The 19122-nt window shown below is 38.2% G+C and overlaps 2 protein-coding genes across 2 annotated transcripts in view; one reads left to right on the forward strand and one right to left on the reverse strand.

The window, feature by feature from the left end:
• Nucleotides 1–89: 89 nt before the first annotated feature.
• LOC110105254 (65-kDa microtubule-associated protein 3-like) lies at nucleotides 90–9822 on the forward strand. The gene is made up of 4 exons (XM_020834665.2): nucleotides 90–355; nucleotides 7982–8056; nucleotides 8125–8353; nucleotides 9480–9822. The coding sequence occupies exons 1-4, from the start codon at nucleotides 311–313 to the stop codon at nucleotides 9812–9814; spliced, it is 684 nt and encodes a 227-aa protein (XP_020690324.1). The 5' UTR covers nucleotides 90–310; the 3' UTR covers nucleotides 9815–9822.
• An 840-nt stretch (nucleotides 9823–10662) lies between these two features.
• The window catches only part of LOC110105252 (metacaspase-1), a 12132-nt gene continuing 3672 nt past the window's right edge, over nucleotides 10663–19122 (reverse strand). Inside the window, exons 3-5 of the mRNA XM_020834664.2 lie at nucleotides 15627–15747; nucleotides 13871–14080; nucleotides 10663–10919 (exon numbers count right to left, since the gene is read on the reverse strand). Coding sequence (XP_020690323.1) covers nucleotides 10860–10919; nucleotides 13871–14080; nucleotides 15627–15747 — 391 coding nt within the window. The 3' untranslated portion in view covers nucleotides 10663–10859. The remainder of the gene's footprint in view (nucleotides 10920–13870; nucleotides 14081–15626; nucleotides 15748–19122) is intronic.

A 19122-nucleotide genomic window follows, 5' to 3' on the forward strand; every position in this document is an offset into this window, starting at 1 on the left:
AAACAGCTAATCTCATAAGAGAGTAGAAAAAAAAAATTTAAATCATCTCACCCTCATGTGTGAGAAATAGAGAAAAAAGGGCTATAACTAGTAGCAATTACAAAAAGTTGCCGACGGTAACAAAAAAAAATGGCAATAGAGAGAGATATAAGAGGAGAGAGATAGTAGAGGAGAGAGAATTATGATTTTGAATTCAATTTTACTTGCATTTATTGATCAGCCTTAAATTCTAAAATATTACATTATTTTTCTATGATTATTCTTTGTCGCATCTTAAGCAGCGATTGTGGAGACTTTGACCACCAAAATTATGTCATGGGAGAACGAGAGGGGGACCGAATTCATATATGATGGTGTGAGTACCTTCTTTATGTTAAGGATATATATGTAAATACGTTAAATGTATTTAGGACAATTATGTTATTACTTGTATTCTCACTCTATATATACCTGAGACCGTATCATGTAAAAGATACATTGAATAATATTTCATAAAGGATTTACTGTTTCTATTCTTCTTTCTCTGTTTCTCAATGTTCTTCATGGTATCAAGAGACGCAAGATTCTGAGCTCTCGCCATGGCGACATCAGCTTCCGCTTCTTCCTCGGTTGCGACCACCTCCGGCGAACAGCAGTCCGCTCCGGTCATCTCTCAATCTCTGAAGTTTGTAATTTCAAATCTTAAATTTCTTGTCCCGCACTCTCTTACAGCGGATAACTTCCCTATCTGGAGTTCGCAAATCGCGAAACTCTTCAAGGAGAATGGCTTCGTTGCCTTTCTTGAAGCTCGATCGACCAATGAAAACTTGGATCCAAATCACGATACGCATCAATGGACTGTCATCGATCAGAATCTTGCAACGGCTATGTGTTCCACTATATCGTCGGCCGTTCTACCCTATGTGATTCATTTGGAATCCACTCAAGAGATCTGGTCGACCCTTCACATCCGGTTTCAATCTTCCAACCGCTCCAAGGTCATACAGCTCAAGAATGAGCTCCATAATATTTCTATGCAATCCATGTCTATGACTAGTTATCTCACCAAAGTCAAGAAAATAGTGGATCAGATCGCCTCTGCAGGATCATCGATCGATTCGGAAGATGTTATGATTTACATCCTAAACGGACTTCCGCCGGCCTATCAATCCTTCACGACCACGATTCGCACAATGCAAGGCACGATGACGCTGGACAACCTATACGCTCTTCTCATCAGTGAAGAGATTCACTTGAAATCGTCTGCACTCAAATTTTCCAAAGATCCAGACAATCAATCCGCTCTATATTCGTTTCGCGGTCGTGGCCGTCGGGGTCGGATCCGACAAAATCACGACACAAACGTCTCAAATAAATCCTCCACTCAACCTGCGGTTATATGCCAAATTTGTAAAAAGAAAGGTCACGAGGCAGATGCGTGTTGGCACAGACTCAATGCCAACTATGTTCCGTCTCAAGGCTCATCAAAGAACGCCAATGCTCTGGTGGCAAAATCTGAAGGTCATTCGGGCGTTGATTGGTACATAGATTCCGGCGCATCATCTCATATGACTAACAATCTGGGGAATCTAGCTCCATACAATATCTACAACGGCAATGACACGGTTACCATTGGGGACGGAAGATCCATCCCGATTGCTCATACGGGTTCTGGGATCCTTCCAACCCCGGCCAGTAAGCTTGTTCTATCTCGTTTGTTGCATATTCCATCCTTGTCTTATAATTTAATTTCTATATCAAATCTAGTTAAAGATAATCCGATTTCCATCACGTTTGATGATACCGGTTTTGTTTTTAAGGATCGGATGACCAATCAGGTCATTCTCACCGGACCTTGTAACAACGGTCTGTACAAGATTCCAGCAAGACAGCAAAAGATAACTTCAGCTTCCACGGCATTGTCAGCTAGTCGCTCTACAGACACTAATTGGCACTGTCGGCTTGGACATCCGCATAATCGTGTTCTTCAGTGGATCTCGAACGCAAATCCTGCTTTACACATATCACTTAATAGTTCTTCTTGTAAATCTTGCATGTCTTGTAAAGGACACAAATTGTCGTTTGAACGTTCTAATAGTAGTACTAAAGCTCCTCTTGAACTTGTTCATTCGGATGTGTGGGGACCCTCTCCGGTTCCCTCACACGAAGGTTTTCGTTACTATATAATCTTTGTTGATGATTTCTCGCGATTTGTTTGGTTATTTCCACTTATGTTTAAATCCGATGTTTCTAACATTTTCAGTAATTTTGTTAAGTTTATAGAACGGCAAACCAACCGCAAACTTAAAGTAATTCGCACGGACGGTGGTGGTGAGTTCGTAAATCACCACTTTCGAGCTGTTACTAAGAATGCTGGCATTCATCATCAAACATCGTGCCCTTACACGCCAGGACAGAATGGGATCGCCGAAAGGAAACATCGTCATATTATCACGACCACAAGAACCTTGTTACAAAACGCAGGTCTACCCATGTCCTACTGGTTGGAGGCAGCTTCTACCGCCAATTATCTAATCAATAGGGCACCGTCTGTCACCACAAATCATCTCTCGCCTTTGCAACGAATGTTTAATATACAACCCTCATATGCACATCTAAGAATCTTCGGATGTGAATGTTTTCCACTTTTACCACCCACTCAAAGAACCAAATTATCACCGACATCTTCTTCTTGCATTTTTATTGGATATTCCGACACTATGAAAGGCTACAGATGTCTAAATCCAATAACAAACAAAATTATTACATCCCGGCATGTTAGATTTAACGAAACATCCTTTCCTTTTCTTAACAGGTCCGTCCAAGAACCTCCCATCTCAACTGCGGTTCCACACCCTCTCCTTATTCCGTCTTCTATACTGAATACAAATGATCATAAGAAGCAGCTCAGCAATTCTTTCCAATCATCTGCTGACCGAATGACATCGGATATCAGGAGTCAGGACACAATTCGGGATACTACTCATAATCATCAATTTGCACCTCAACCGATGTCTGTTTCCCCACCTAAACATCATATGACTACCAGGGCCAAAACAGGATCCCTCAAACCTGTTCAACGGCTCAATCTGTTGCATCACAGACAACATCAAAATGATCCCACAACTTTTACCGAAGCCAACAAACATGCTCAGTGGCGCAAGGCAATGGCAGAGGAATTTTTTTCTCTTCAAAAACAGGGTACGTGGGAGCTTATTTCACCTCCTCCCAACGCCTCCATCATTGGTTCCAAATGGACGTATCGAACTAAGTACAATTCGGACGGTTCCGTCGCAAGACACAAAGCTCGGTTAGTTGCACAGGGAAATCAACAAGCTTTCGGTATTGATTACAGGGACACTTTTAGCCCGGTAGCAAAGCTACCCACAATCAGAATAATGTTCACGGTGGCTTTATTCCATCAATGGAAAATTTGCCAATTAGATGTAGCCAATGCCTTCTTGCACGGAGAGATCAACGAGCTTGTTTACATGAAACAGCCCAAAGGTTTCGAGGACTCGACCCATCCGAATCATGTATGTCGTCTTCGAAAGGCTATCTATGGACTGCGTCAAGCTCCCTGGCAATGGTACACCACATTCACAAAATTTCTACTAAATATTGGATTTGTGCACAGTCATGCGGATCCTTCGCTGTTGCTACTTCACCAAGACGAGTTCCAAGTCTACTTACTCGTCTACATAGACGACATTCTCATTACTGGGAATGACGATTCCAAAATAAGCTGTCTCATCGATCAAATGAAATCTACATTCACTATGAAGGACCTTGGACTTGCGAACCAATTTCTGGGTATTACCATCGACCACACACAAGATAAGTTTTTCATGTCTCAATCTCAATATGCATTGTCAATTCTTGCTCAGGCCGAGTTGCATAACTGCAACCCGGTAGCTAACCCATCTTCTTCTAAAACTCCAGTCACTCATGAGGGCGACTCACCGTGTTTTGATGATATTCAGTATCGCCAAATTATAGGCTCGCTACAATACCTCACTCTAACTCGCCCCGACATTGCATTTACAGTCAATGCACTGTCTCAACACATGCACGATCCGGCGATTCATCACACACTGCTACTAAAGAAACTACTTCGCTACATCAAAGGGACTATCGAGTATGGACTTCCGATCACTCGATCTAGCCTACAGCTGCGGACATATTCCGATGCCGATTGGGCATCCGATCCTCTCACTTGCAAATCCACTTCTGGCTTTTGTACATTCTTAGGTGATACTCTCATTTCTCGGACAGTCAAGAAACAGCCCACTGTATCCAGATCCTCGACGGAGTCCGAGTATCGCGCTCTTGCATCGGCCACAGCAGACACTATATGGATCAAGCGTTTATTAGCAGATTTTCGCATTTCGCATGATCAGCCGGTTGATGTATACTGTGATAATACATCGACTATTGCTCTAGCTAATAATCCCGTCTTTCATGGGCGGACGAAGCATATTGAAATCGATCAGCAATTTGTTCGAGAAAACATTCAGAACGACGTCATTAGATTGCTTCCTATCAGCACAACTGATCAAATTGCCGACATCTTAACCAAACCTCTCACCACTCCACGGTTTAAAGAATTACGATCCAAACTGACTATTACTTCTCGCTCGTCAGTTTGAGGGGGAATGTTAAGGATATATATGTAAATAAGTTAAATGTTTTAGTACAATTATGTTATTACTTGTATTCTAACTCTATATATACCTGAGACGGTATCATGTAACAGGATATACATTGAATAATATTTCATAAAGAATTTACTGTTTCTATTCTTCTTTCTCTGTTTCTTAAAGTTCTTCATGGTATCAAGAGACGCAAGATTCTGAGCTCTCGCCATGGCGACATCAGCTTCCGCTTCTTCCTCGGTTGCGGCCACCTCCGGCGAACAGCCGTCCGCTCCGGTCATCTCTCAATCTCTGAAGTTTGTAATTTCAAATCTTAAATTTCTAGTTCCGCACTCTCTTACAGCGGATAACTTCCCTATCTGGAGTTCGCAAATCGCGAAACTCTTCAAGGCGAATGGCTTCGCTGCCTTTCTTGAAGCCCGATCGACCAGTGAAAACTTGGATCCAAATCAAGATTCGCCTCAATGGACTGTCATCGATCAGAATCTTGCAACGGCTATGTGTTCTACTATATCGCCGGCCGTTCTACCCTATGTGATTCATTTGGAATCCACTCAAGAGATCTGGTCGACCCTTCACATCAGGTTTCAATCTTCCAACCGCTCCAAGGTCATACAGCTCAAAAATGAGCTCCATAATATTTCTATGCAATCCATGTCTATGGCTGATTATCTCACCGAAGTCAAGAAAATAGTGGATCAGATCGCCTCTGCAGGATCATCGATCGATTCGGAAGATGTTATGATCTATATCCTCAACGGACTTCCGCCGGCCTATCAATCCTTCACAACCATGATTCGCACAATGCAAGGCACAATGACACTGGACAACCTATACGCTCTTCTCATCAGTGAAGAGATTCACCTGAAATCGTCTGCACTCAAATTTTCCAAAGATCCAGACACTCAATCTGCTCTATATTCGTTTCGCGGTCGTGGCCGTCGGGGTCGGATCCTGCAAAATCACGATACAAACGTCTCAAATAAATCCTCCACTCAACCTGCGGTTATATGCCAAATTTGTAAAAAGAAAGGTCACGAGGCAGATGCTTGTTGGCACAGACTCAATGCTAACTATGTTCCGTCTCAAGGCTCATCAAAGAACACCAATGCTCTGGTGGCAAAATCTGAAGGTCATTCGGGCGTTGATTGGTATATAGATTCCGGCGCCTCATCTCATATGACTAACAATCTGGAGAATCTAGCTCCATACAATATCTACAACGGCAATGACACGGTTACCATTGGGGACGGAAGATCCATCCCGATTGCTCATACGGGTTCTGGGATCCTTCCAACCCCGGCCAGTAAGCTTGTTCTATCTCGTTTATTGCATATTCCTTCCCGTCAACCTTTTGACCAAGGTTCTGGGCAAAATCGAGGTCAACAGTTTATTGCATATTCCATCCTTGTCTTATAATTTGATTTCTATATCAAATCTAGTTAAAGATAATCCGATTTCCATTACGTTTGATGATACCGGTTTTGTTTTTAAGGATCGGACGACCAATCAGGTCATTCTCACAGGACCTTGTAACAACGGTCTCTACAAGATTCCAGCAAGACAGCGAAAGATACCTCCAGCTTCCACGGCATTGTCAGCTAGTCGCTCTGCAGACACCACCTGGCACTGTAGGCTTGGACATCCGCATAACCGTGTTCTTCAGTGGATCTCGAACGCAAATCCTGCTTTACACATATCACTTAATAGTTCTTCTTGTAAATCTTGGTCGCAAGACACAAAGCTCGGTTAGTTGCACAGGGAAATAAACAAGCTTTCGGTATCGATTACAAGGACACTTTTAGCCCGGTAGCAAAGCTACCCACAATCAGAATAATGTTCACGGTCGCATTATTCCATCAATGTAAAATTCGCCAATTAGATGTTGCAAATGCCTTCTTGCACGGAGAGATCAACGAGCTTGTTTACATGAAACAGCCTAAAGGTTTCGAGGATTCGACCCATCCGAATCATGTATGTCGTCTTCGGAAGGCTATCTATGGATTGCGTCAAGCTCCCCGGCAGTGGTGCACCACATTCACAAAATTTCTACTAAAAATTGGATTTGTGCATAGCCATGCGGATCCTTCGCTGTTGCTACTCCACCGAGACGAGTTCCAAGTCTACTTACTCGTCTACGTAGACGACATTCTCATTACTGGGAATGATGAATCCAAAATAAGCAGTCTCATCCATCAAATGAAATCTACATTTACAATGAAGGACCTGGACTTGCGAACCAATTTCTGGGTATTACCATCGACCACACACAAGATAAGTTTTTCCTTTCTCAATCTCAATATGCGGTTTCAATTCTTGCTCAGGCCGAGTTGCATAACTGCAATCCGGTAGCTAACCCATCTTCTTCTAAAACTCCAGTCACTCATGAGGGAGACCCACCGTGTTTTGATGCTATTCAGATCGCCAAATTATAGGCTCGCTACAATATCTCACTCTAACTCGCCCCGACATTGCATTTGCCGTCAATGCACTGTCCCAACACATGCACGATCCGGCGATTCATCACACACTGCTACTAAAGAAACTACTTCGTTATATCAAAGGGACTATCGAGTATGGACTTCCGATCACTCGATCTAGCCTACAGCTGCAGACATACTCCGATGCCGATTGGGCATCTGATCCTCTCACTCGCAAATCCACTTCTGGTTTTTGTACATTTCTCGGCAATACTCTCATTTCTTGGACAGTCAAGAAACAGCCAACTGTATCCAGATCCTCGACGGAGTCCGAGTATCGCGCTCTTGCATCGGCCACAGCAGACACTATATGGATCAAGCGTTTATTAGCAGATTTTCGCATTTCACATTCTCAGCCGGTTGATGTATACTGTGATAATACATCGACTATTGCTCTAGCTAATAATCCCGTCTTTCATGGGCGTACGAAGCATATAGAAATCGATCAGCGATTTGTTCGAGAAAACATTCAGAACGACGTCATTAGATTGCTTCCTATCAGCACAACAGATCAAATTGCCGACATTTTAACCAAACCCCTCACCACTCCACGGTTTAAAGAATTATGATCCAAACTGACTATTACTTCCCGCTCGTCAGTTTGAGGGGGAATGTTAAGGATATATATGTAAATACGTTAAATGTATTTAGGACAATTATGTTATTACTTGTATTCTCACTCTATATATACCTGAGACGGTATCATGTAAAAGATACATTGAATAATATTTCATAAAGAATTTACTGTTTCTATTCTTCTTTCTCTGTTTCTCAATGTTCTTCACTTTAAGACTATTCTGTGCACGATTATCCCCATTTCTGGAGAATGTTTTCTGTTTCTTTTAACTCGTGACCGAAATATTGCAGGTCAGCCTTTTGTCCATGCTGGAAGAGCACACCATCCTGAGGCAAGAGAAAGAACATGAAAGAAAGAGACTGAGGGTAGGACATATCACTTCTTCTTTTTCCTGAATCAAATGAGCAAATCTCTTGATTGTTCTTCATTTCAGGACCAGAGAAGGCTTCAAGGGCAGCTTGTAGCCGAGAAGGAAGTAATGTTTGGATCAAAACCAACTCTTTCGAAGTCCCAGTCGGCCAAGAAATTTGCTGGAACTTTACCTTTAGGACCAACCAGAAGGCTATCGGTCGGGGGAGCCACATTGCAGCCTACAAGATTAGATTCACTTCCTTCATTCAAGTCTCCTTCGTCTGCAAAGACGCCTGATTCTCTTTCTGGAGGTTTGGTCCTTGTTGACTGAAATGCTTTTCTCTTTGCTTCAACCATATTTACTATATAATGTTATATTATTAGTAGTATGATTTCCACGTATTTTTAATTACTATTTATATCATATTTTAGTGATATTAATCTAGATATCATACAACCTAATGACTTAGAAATGTCAAATGTATTTTTCTTTGGAGTATTTATATGCATACAATTAAATTTGTTTTATTTATATATCTAATACCTAAATCTTTAAATTTACTTGTATAATACTGCTATTTTTAAATCACATAAAAATACCACTAACATTAATTTATAGGTTTAACATACTTTAAACATTAAAATATTATAAAAATAAAAATAAATATTTATATATTAGATATGTAAAAACATAAAAATTTAGTGATATTTATGTAAATTTTGACTTTTTTTTTTTTAAGTAATAGATAACAATGCTATACATATAACATTCCAACTTGGATAACATTGAATAAAGTAACCCCCTTCATTAAATCTTGCTTTTATACTTAACAGCATTGGAGCGAAACCTTTTTTTTAATGGGGGTAAATAAATGAAGAAATTTTGAGGGCACAAATTATGGAAATTAAATAAAAGTATTGTATTAATATGTATAAAAATATATTAAATATTTTAAAGGCGCAAGCAGTTAGTCTAGGGGTGTCAATTTTAGGTCACGGGTTGGGTTTGGGTTGAACCCGAAACTAACATGGCACTATTCGGGTCAACCCGAACCCGACCTATTTTTGCAAACGAGCCAATTTTTTTTACCCGAACTTGACCCACTCGGGTCCAGGTCAACTCGACATGACCCAAATGACCCGGGGCCGTGAAAAATTGCTAGTTTTCAAGTCAAAAAATGGGTGAATCTCGGGTTTCTAGATAAAAATAGATTTTCAGGTCAAAAAGAGTCAATTTTGGGTCAAAGGGTCAATTCGAACCTGACCCGATTTTTGAAACGGGACGAATTGTTGAACCTGAATCCAAACCCAACCCATTTCAGGTCCAGGTTGACCTTAATCCAGAATTTTTGAGTCGGATTCAAATCGGATTTTTGGGTCATGTCAAATATTGACACCCCCAGCAGTTACATCCCCTAAATCTGCTCTTGCTTTTAGGCACGGGAGACCCAGAATTTCAATCTGTTGATCCTGACGCTTCTGACGTAGAGACTCCTCGTAGGCCCTTCACGCCCTTAAGCCGTCCCCACAGCATACAGTTACCATCCCCATATAAACGTATAAGCAACACCGAAGAGGAAAACATGATACCTATGGGCTCTTCAGCAGTCTCAGCTCTGAATTCACCCAGAACGGTGTCTACGCCAAAGCAGATGACAGCAAAGCTTGACCCACCTGACTTTGCCCAAGAGTCTACAGCACTGAAAATGGAGCCACCGGAGATGGAGATATCCTTTGAAGAACGTAGGCTTGCATTGCTTTTGAAAGATTAATCATTCTGTGCGGATGCAAAATATTATTTGGAGACCAATCAGAATGCCGTCCGAAGACCAATTAGATTGTGCCACATCACCCCTTGCTCGGTTCCGCGGCTTGATACTATTGACGTGGCACATTCTAGTTGGTCTCCGAACGACGTTCTGCATCCGGTCTCCGCTCAGAATAATTTCTCCTTTTGATAGGATAGGATAGATTAAGCTGAGTCTTTTTACCAATTTCAAGTTGATGCTAGATTTTGTTTTTGTGACTTATAAGGCCACGAAAATGCTAATTACGTTTTATTTTGTTAGAGAATTAATGAAGAATGCAGAAGAAATATTACAGTGACCTGATTGATATACGCTGATGGTACCGAGAAATGCATGATTATGCTCACCGCGCAAGGCAAGGTTTGATGCTCTATATAAGAAGAAAGCATTTCTACTATTAAAAAACTAATATATCTAAGAACAATGCCTACAGAGCTCTTCTCAGGTTTAGGTTTAGATAAATGCCTTGCGTAAGCCAAGTTTCAGCTAACCCCAGCTTGATTCTCGGTGAGTCACCTCATTCAATTTTTTATTTAAGTCGCCTCATTCAAAGATTTAATCATAAAGCTACAAAAATTAGCTTAACAAATCTTGGTTGGCTCACATAACCTTCTTTAATTTCTCATTATTTAATTATTTCATTCTTTTCACAATTCCATCATTACAACTCAAAATTCCCTTCACCTCCATCCAGGGCGGATTATATGATTTTTTAGATAATTTGTTCACTTCTATCTATTTTTTAGTTTTTATTTAAGGGTTAGTGGAAAGTTCTGCCTTAAATTATCAAATTAAATAATTAAGATAATGCCTAAATAAACTGACTCGAATAAATTTCTTCAGAAAACTCCATAAAATTATGTACATAGCCGTTTTTCTAATGAATGGTGGTTCACACAGAATAGATAAACAGGTCCTTCACAGCGAACACAAAAATCAGTAAATTAGAAGGAAATGACAGGCGAATGATTGCTATTATGAACAAAAAATGTAGATAAACCTAGGGCTGCTAAAGAGAGAATGGCTTCATGTAAACATCGAACATTTCATAAGCGGTTAGCTGTGGTTCCTGCAATGAAAACAGCAAATTTTAATGACAAAACTCTGCTAATTAGTTCATAATCTGCTTAGCTCAAAAGTACATTGAAACAGCTCAGTTATGGAAACCTTTTTTTTTTCTTCTTCTTTTTGGGAGATTTTAATGTCTCCCTTTCTCTTTTAAGCGGGCAATAGACAAACTGAGCTTATGATCATTTTAAAGTAAACTTAAAAGGCCGAGTAGAAGGAAAATGAAACTATTAAAATAGAATGGACTACCAAAAGCCGAAAGGAAGCTAACAGATATTTAAGCAAACTGAACAAAACATTCTCAGCGAAATATCCTAATTCTAGCATTTTAATTCAAAATAAGATCCTCCAAAGCTCTTACATATAATTTGTTTATATTTTCTTGTAAAACTAAGGCTTCGTTTGGGGCAGCTTTCTTAATGTTTTTCAAAATAACTTTTTAGATAAAAATCTTCTTGAATTAAAATTTTTTGTACTAAAAAGTTGTTTTAGAAAGCAATGGAAAAACTGTCCCAAACGAACTCTAAATCTCAAGCAAAAAGACACAATTTGCTTTGCTAACACGTGCTATGCGTCAAAGTATCCAACTCTTGGAAACTCGACTAATAGGTACCCTAATTACAATGCTTACAAGTTAATCAAGAATTCAAGAATGAAAGTATCAAATATTAAAGCATTTTTTTTAAAAAAAATTCTCATGTAACTTTAAGTTTTTCTATAAGGATTCAATTATCTACCAAAGCAGCCTAAAATTTTGGTCTAAAAGTGGATAATAGCTCTAACAAATGTAAGCCTTTTTAAACACCCTCAAAATTCATAGGGGTAGAAAGAATGCGAGAGATGAAGGGAGAAAGAGGAAGAGAGAGTCATAAATGGAGTAAGAGGAAGAGAGGATTGGTTGTGCAAATCGAGGGGACAATACAAGAGAGATATGGCGTGAGAGACATGCAGGTATATGCCGCGAGATGGGGGTGAGGTATTTTAATTAATTAATTAATATTATTAAAAATATATCAATAATAATTACCCGCCTTGATTTGAAAACATGAAGGAAAACCTAAAGGTTTCATATTTGAACATCGCCATGCATCATACATCTTCATTCGATCAATTATTCAATAACATAATAGAAAAATATCATTATTAAGTTCATTGAACAAATGGTCAATAGAAGGGTTTGAACTTATAGAACTTGCAAAAACTGAAGTCTTATATGATCTATCACCGTGATAAGATGGCCTTAGGATCAATATTATTGATGATATTCGTACAATTCATGATAATACAAATATTTGTATAGATCAAAAGCATCAACTTTGGTATGCCTTAAAGATGATTCATGACATCTTTGAGATTGGCAATGATTAAAATGGTAATCTCGATTATAATATAGCCCTTTTTAATATAACTATTGTATTTATCATAAGAGGAAGAACCAAGATCATACATGCAATCATGAGGCATAAAATATAATTGTCAATCTCTTTCAAGTAGTAATCCTATAATTTATATTGATCATATTTTCCTGATATCACAAGTCGGTTTGTTTAATTGCAAGTGACGAAAGTGAATTGATCGCATTTCGGACAATGCGTGTAAGTTCATTTTTGGTTAGATTGAGGTTTTGTTTTTACTAAACCTCATATTTTACTAATGAGGAGCATATTTATTAGTCCAAAATACAACTTATCCATTTTAATTTTATGAACATGGATGAAACATCTTAATAATGTTGATTCCAAATTAAGTTAAATGAATTTTGTAGCTCTGTTGGAGGGAGGGTTAATATATTTGTGATGGTAGCTTCCAAGCATAATCTATACATCATAAACATTTTTTTAAATGAATTTATATGGTTTAAGATTAAGGTTATCATTTTAATTTGTTTTCTTTTTTATTATTATTATTTTTAAGAATTTGGTGGAAGAGATAGTGTGGGACGAGTAAGAGGATGGAAAGGATATGGGTGGTTAGTGTTTTAGATGCAATTATTTCAAGGAAATTGAACTTTAATACCTAATGATGTACTAAGAAATTAATCTGATTGTAATTTGATGATAGAAGCTTCTAGAAGATCTCTTTCATGATCTTTCTTTTCTTCTTTTGAATTTTCTTTAAAATTTCTAATATTCTTTCTGTTCTTGAATTCAACTTTGAGATATGAAGGAAATTGGAAAGACAGAAAGAGTACACAGAGATGAGAAAGGAGATTGATTTCTTAAAAAAACCTATACTATAGAGAGAGGAATATTTTGATTGGGAGAGAGTAAGAGGGTCTCAAGATTCATACATGTGATGAGAGAGAGGCCACAGGAATTTGAATAACGAAAAAGAATCAACTCGAAGAGAGAGAGAGAACCCTTTGTGAGAAAAAGCCAACGAAAGGGGAATTTTTGAAATTTTATTCAAAATCAGACCTCAATTATAACCATAAAACTAATCATTAAAAAAGTGTGATATTTGAAATCTGATTAGTTTAAATTCAAAGCTAGATAAATCCTGAAAAACCTATCCTTAAATCTTAAATAAAGATGCCCAAACCCCTACATTTTAATACATTTAAAATTGAAATAAAATCCTTAAATAATCTAAAATACAATAATAATCTAGAATATTCATGATGCTTGGCCTTGTGTTGCATTAAAAAAGTGACCAACAATTCCTAAACCTCAGGAGTTTTTCCATGTTGTAAATCTTGTAAATGCTATCAATAAAAAGTTCACTGCGGTATGCAAAATTTGGTACTGGCAAGTCATTTGTCATCTATGTCATCAAACTCTAGAAATAACATTAATCGATTGCAACGAAAGCATTTGAACTGCAGTTGCAAGCATTTTTGTGGATAAAAAAAGTAATTTTTGCAATAAAAGTCAACCTTAAATTTGCTCAAACAACATACTAAACAAGGAGGAGGCAGGGCCAGGTATTAAGATAAGTGAATGAAAATTATACCTGTCTCAAGCCGCCACCGCTTAAGCTACCTCCTGTAATAAGCATGCTGAGGACTGAAGTAAGAGGGCCCCCACCCACTGAATCACCAGTACTTCGGATGGTTGACCGCATCGAGTTGAGTATAGTTCCATAAGTAGACCCATGTCCCCTCTCGATGGCTTGGATGAAGCAGTATGTCATTGCACCTGTTGAAGTGACTTTTGAAAGAGCCTACAACATTCAAACAAATATAAGTTGTGAGACAAAAAAGAAGCTAGAGTAAAAGGAAAAAAAAAAGAGTACATATGCAAATATTAAATAATAATTTTAAAGATAAGTTTGTTGGTCTACTAGCTTAATAGATGTAACGCAATGTTTTCTACAGTCAACTGTGATTGACCACGTGCCCTGATGACTGTACAACTCCTAAAACAATCAGCTTCCCAAGGTCCTACTTAGGCTTCGTTTGGGACGGCTTTTTTACTGCTTTCTAAAACAGAGTTTTAGTACAAAATTTTTAATTTTTGTACTAAAATTCTGTTTTAGAAAGCAATAAAAAAGCCGTCCCAAACGAAGCCTTAGTCATCTATTAGGCCGGTTCATCCTGAACCGGCCCAGAGGCCGGCTATTGTCTACAGGAGGCGGACAAGTGCCGCCTCCCATTAATGCTGCCGCACTAAGCAGTGGACCCCACTAGGAGTAAAGCAAGGAAAGAGGGGGGGGGGGGGGGAAGGAATTTGAATTAGGAAATCAATGTATTAATAGTATGAGTTTAGGGTTTAGGGTTTGGGGTTAAGCATGCTTTGTTTGGTTGTTCTCTTGGAGTTCTTTGGAGTCTTGGCTCTAGATTTCTTCGTCTAGAGATTGGGAGAGAACGATCCTCCTCTCAAATTGAGGATCACTTGTATCTTGCTTTCGTGTTTGTTTGGCTTTGATTTCCTTGTTGCAATACAACATTTTGGGGCTGATTTCGCCCAGAATTTTGCATTATTCTCGCTGTTTTTCACCAATCGGTGATAGGTTTGCTTGTGAACTCAAGTATTTCCTATCATCATCATGACCTCCTATTGAGGATTAATATCCATAGTCCACTATATATGGTGTGAATCGTGTAAACTTGTTCTTTCCCTAAATGAAAGGATATCGCATGATCTAATTTTTCATTATATATTAGAAAGAAATACACTTAATTACTCTATGAGGTGGTGAAGAAATCATAACCACAAAGGGTAATAGACAAAAAGGTTGAAAGTGGTTTGGTCTTATAAATTGCGCCCTTTACCAGACGAGTCGAGAGAATGTATTCACCATTATGCGAAGAAAGAATATAACACGTGACTTTATCATGAATGTAATAAGCTTAAGGAGATTTATGTCTGTAAAATATAAAACTTGTTGTAAGGGTACAAACAATAAATGTAATGTCAAGATCTAAACTCTCTCTAGAAGATCCTAATTAATTTATAGTAGTGTTTATTCCTGACTGAAAGATGAATTTATAGTAGTGTTGATTCCAGAAAGATGAATTGATGATTCATAATATCTGGGAAGATTTAACACTGGGAACTATGTCCTCTGTTGTAGAGCTTAAAACATATGTTTAATTTATTTGATAGTACATAATGTGTTTCTTCATTGAATTGTAATTTCCTTTACATATATACAACTACTCAAATTTTTTTAAAAAAAACAAGGTTTATGTAATTGCTACTATGTCCAGATTCTCACAAATATTATGAACCAAGCTTCATACTTACAAGAGTTAACAAGAACTTACTGAAGTATCAGCGGATGTTTGATCATCATCACAGCCACTGAAGGAGATTGCTTCCCCACCACTTGTACCTTTCCAGATGCCAGATCTTGGACGATGGTCTTCCCACACATATTGTCCGGTTCTAGATCAATAAAAACATATTTATAAGAGAAGCAATTGCATTTTGATCATCAAGGAATAACTGTTTAATGCAATGAAGTAAACAAAAATTAGCTAATTCATTACAGTATGAATTAAAGCAATTGAGAACTGAGATCACAGTAAAAGTGTGCTAATTAAAGAAAAATTTAAGTTTCTAACAAGTTTTGGAAGGACATGTGATGTGCTTCTTGGAGGTCAAGAAGTGAGGCACCTTTAGAGTAGTTGATGAGGACATCCGACTGTGAAAAATTTATCAGAGAAGGAAACAGAAATCGACTGCCATGATTAGGCTACTTTATTTTTTATCTATTATTTGTATTTGATTTATTTATGTATGTTTTTAAGTTTTTATCCTCACTTGAGGGAGAAGGTTTATTTGAACCCAGGGGTACTTTTGTCTTTATGATGATTACTACGAAAAAAAAAATTCCAGCAATTTGTTTCTTTGTGAGAGTTCATGTGAGAACTTTCGTGAAGTCCCTAGGTGAGGGCAAAACATTACCCATCAGCCGCAGGAAGCGTTTGGGCTCGTGGTTCTCATCCCCAACTTTTCCTTGGCCTCTCCCTTAGCCTCCAGCTCCCCTCCCCCTTTTTATTTTTAATTTTGTTTTCTCTTCTTTTCCTAGCCGCCGGCCCAAATCCACCTCTCATCCTCCTAACCGTTGGCTCCAAATTCCCTCTCCTCCTCCTAGCCGCCGGTCGAAGCTCCAAACCCTCATAGCCGCCGGTCCTAAAACCCTATCCATCCTCCTAGCCGCCGGCCACATCACCCCCTCCCTTGCCTCCAAATTTCAAATCCTGAATTAATACTTTCCGTTTATAGCGCATTTTAAATTAGGAAGTTTTTTAAATTCAGATTCCAAACTATTTGAAATTAAAATTCCTTTCCTAATGAGTTATATTAGGAAAGATCCTCCAGTCAATCCAATTTGAATTTAAATTAGGAAGAGACTTGCATTAAATCTCTTTCCTAATTAAATTTGCTAAGATTAGAAACCCCTTCCTCCTATAATTAACTCATTACCAAGTTGGGTCCAATCAATATTCCCCCATCAAGGGGACGGCCACCCCTCCCCTCTCCCCTTTTTCCCTTTTGGTTCTTTAAATTAAATATCTCAATCAATGCCCCCAAATAAATCTCAGATTTGGAGATTTGATACGAATCTTATTTCCTCATTTAAGAACCCATAATCGGCAACTCTATTAAATCACCAAGCCATCTCCCCAATGATTACTACCCCCCCGCCTCTCTCTCTCTCTCTCTCTCTCTCTTGCCCCTTGCACCCCTTTTCTGAAATTACTAACTGCTGTCCCAAAGTTCCCATGATAAGAGGCCTCACTACCACCTTCTAACATCAACTACTACAAGATTTCAATCCCACAAGACTGTTGTCCTGCATTCCAGGTTTAGTAAACTTGTTATCCCAGGTTTCCAAGACTTGCGAGAGTGCTGCCCAGAATTTCTCCAGACATTATAGTGTTGTCCAAACTCTCTGGAGGTGCTTGATTGTTGTCTGATCTTGTGAGAAGACTTCATATTACTGTCCTTCAGAAGCAACCACACATCGTCACCGTTGTCTCATATTTCCTATTTTTGGGTAAACTCTCTCCCTTCCTCGCACCTTTTAATCCTCCTTCAATCTTGGCATCATTTGATCATGAAGATCTATTCGTATAACCCAAATTAAGGGTGTAAGTGAGCGGATTCCCATAGTGACCATCCTAATTATTAAATTAGGGATTTCCCTTGAAAATCCTACATTCGCATGGTATAATTTGATATGACTGTTTTATGATCCTAATCTTTTATTGTGTAATTGATTGCCTAAGCTTAATCATCAATTTGTTGGCTTAAAACTTTGCTAAGAAATGCGAGAAGTTAATTAATTGCAAAGCTCTATTCCTATTTATGTAATTTTCCAATCGATTGCATTTGATAATACATGTAGTCCTACATTAGTAGGTGTAGACTCCCAAGAGAAAAAGAAGAGAGGAAACTAGAAATTTTCATTCATGTTAATTGATTACAATGGTGCATATTTATACTACTAGGGTAGACCAAGTTTACAAGATAGACCTAGTCTACCTAATACATGCCTTAAAATACAATGGGCGGACCTAGTCTACCTTACAAAAAGAACAAAAAATAAAGCAGCTAATTACATATTTGTAGACCAATTTTTCTATGTTACCAATCTTGACAATTTTGGAGTTCTTCTTTCGTAGACTCTAATGATTGTTGATTGGTCATTCATATTGGTGGCACACTCTTCAAAATTTGCTTGTATCACTTGAGAATCCAATGAAATATATTGATATTTAACACTGCCGTCGCCATGAAAAATAACATTATCCTCAACGTTGAGAGAAGCAAAAGATGAAGAGAGTGCTTCAAAATATTCTCATGTGGAATCCTCCGATATATTTAATTTCCATTGCAACAAGACTTGATGGTGAGACTGGCCATGAAACTTTATAATGCGAGATGCTAAAATGACATTAGGAACAAGGAGTAGTTGATCATTAAAAGTAAGGTTTGGCAAGGTGGACAGAGTTAGTGGAGGGGTTCCTTTAAATGGTTTGAGAGGAGAAAATTGAAAAATAGGATGGCCAGCTACTGGGCTAATAACCTCTTAAATTGGAAAAGGTCCAAAATATAGTTCATCTAACTTGGAATGTGTTCTACAAACAATGAAATTATGCTTGAAGGGTTATAGTTTGACCATAATTAGATCACCTATTGAGAATAACAGATCCTGTCTATGACGATCTGCCATTAATTTCATACGATTTTGAGGTTGAGAAATATTCTGACGAAGGTATTGTAAAAGGGTATCACAGTTTGTTAATAAGGCGCCTAAAACATAAATGTCAGAAGTACCAAGAAGATATGAGGGAATTGATGGGGGTAATCGACCATATAAAGCATGAAAAGGGGTCATTTTGAATAGTCGTATGAAAGGAAATGTTACAATAAAGTTCAGCCCAAAAAAGTAAAGGAGTTACTAGACTAACAGGAGGCAAAGTAAAGGTTTTTATTTCTTGTTATATAAGACAATTATTAGCGAAATCAGTAACATTTTTATGGAGTCCATACCAATAAAAATTTATAGAAATTCTTTTAATGGTTTTGAGAATAACCTGGTTGTTGGCAAAAGGTGTGGAATGAAATTCAGTGAGAATATGATTTTTTAGAGCATAAGACTTACGGATATAGATTCGACCTTGAAAATAAAGAATATTCTCTCGAATTTGGCAAACTGAAAATAAAGATTTTTGTTTTTATCGGTGTATTAATAAAACCGAAGTTAGAGAGGCTTTAAAGAAAATGAAGGGTGGTAAAGCTGTTGGACCT

The sequence above is a fragment of the Dendrobium catenatum genome, unplaced genomic scaffold, assembly GCF_001605985.2.
Source record: "Dendrobium catenatum unplaced genomic scaffold, ASM160598v2 fragScaff_scaffold_414, whole genome shotgun sequence".
NCBI classification, from domain to species: Eukaryota; Viridiplantae; Streptophyta; class Magnoliopsida; order Asparagales; family Orchidaceae; genus Dendrobium; species Dendrobium catenatum.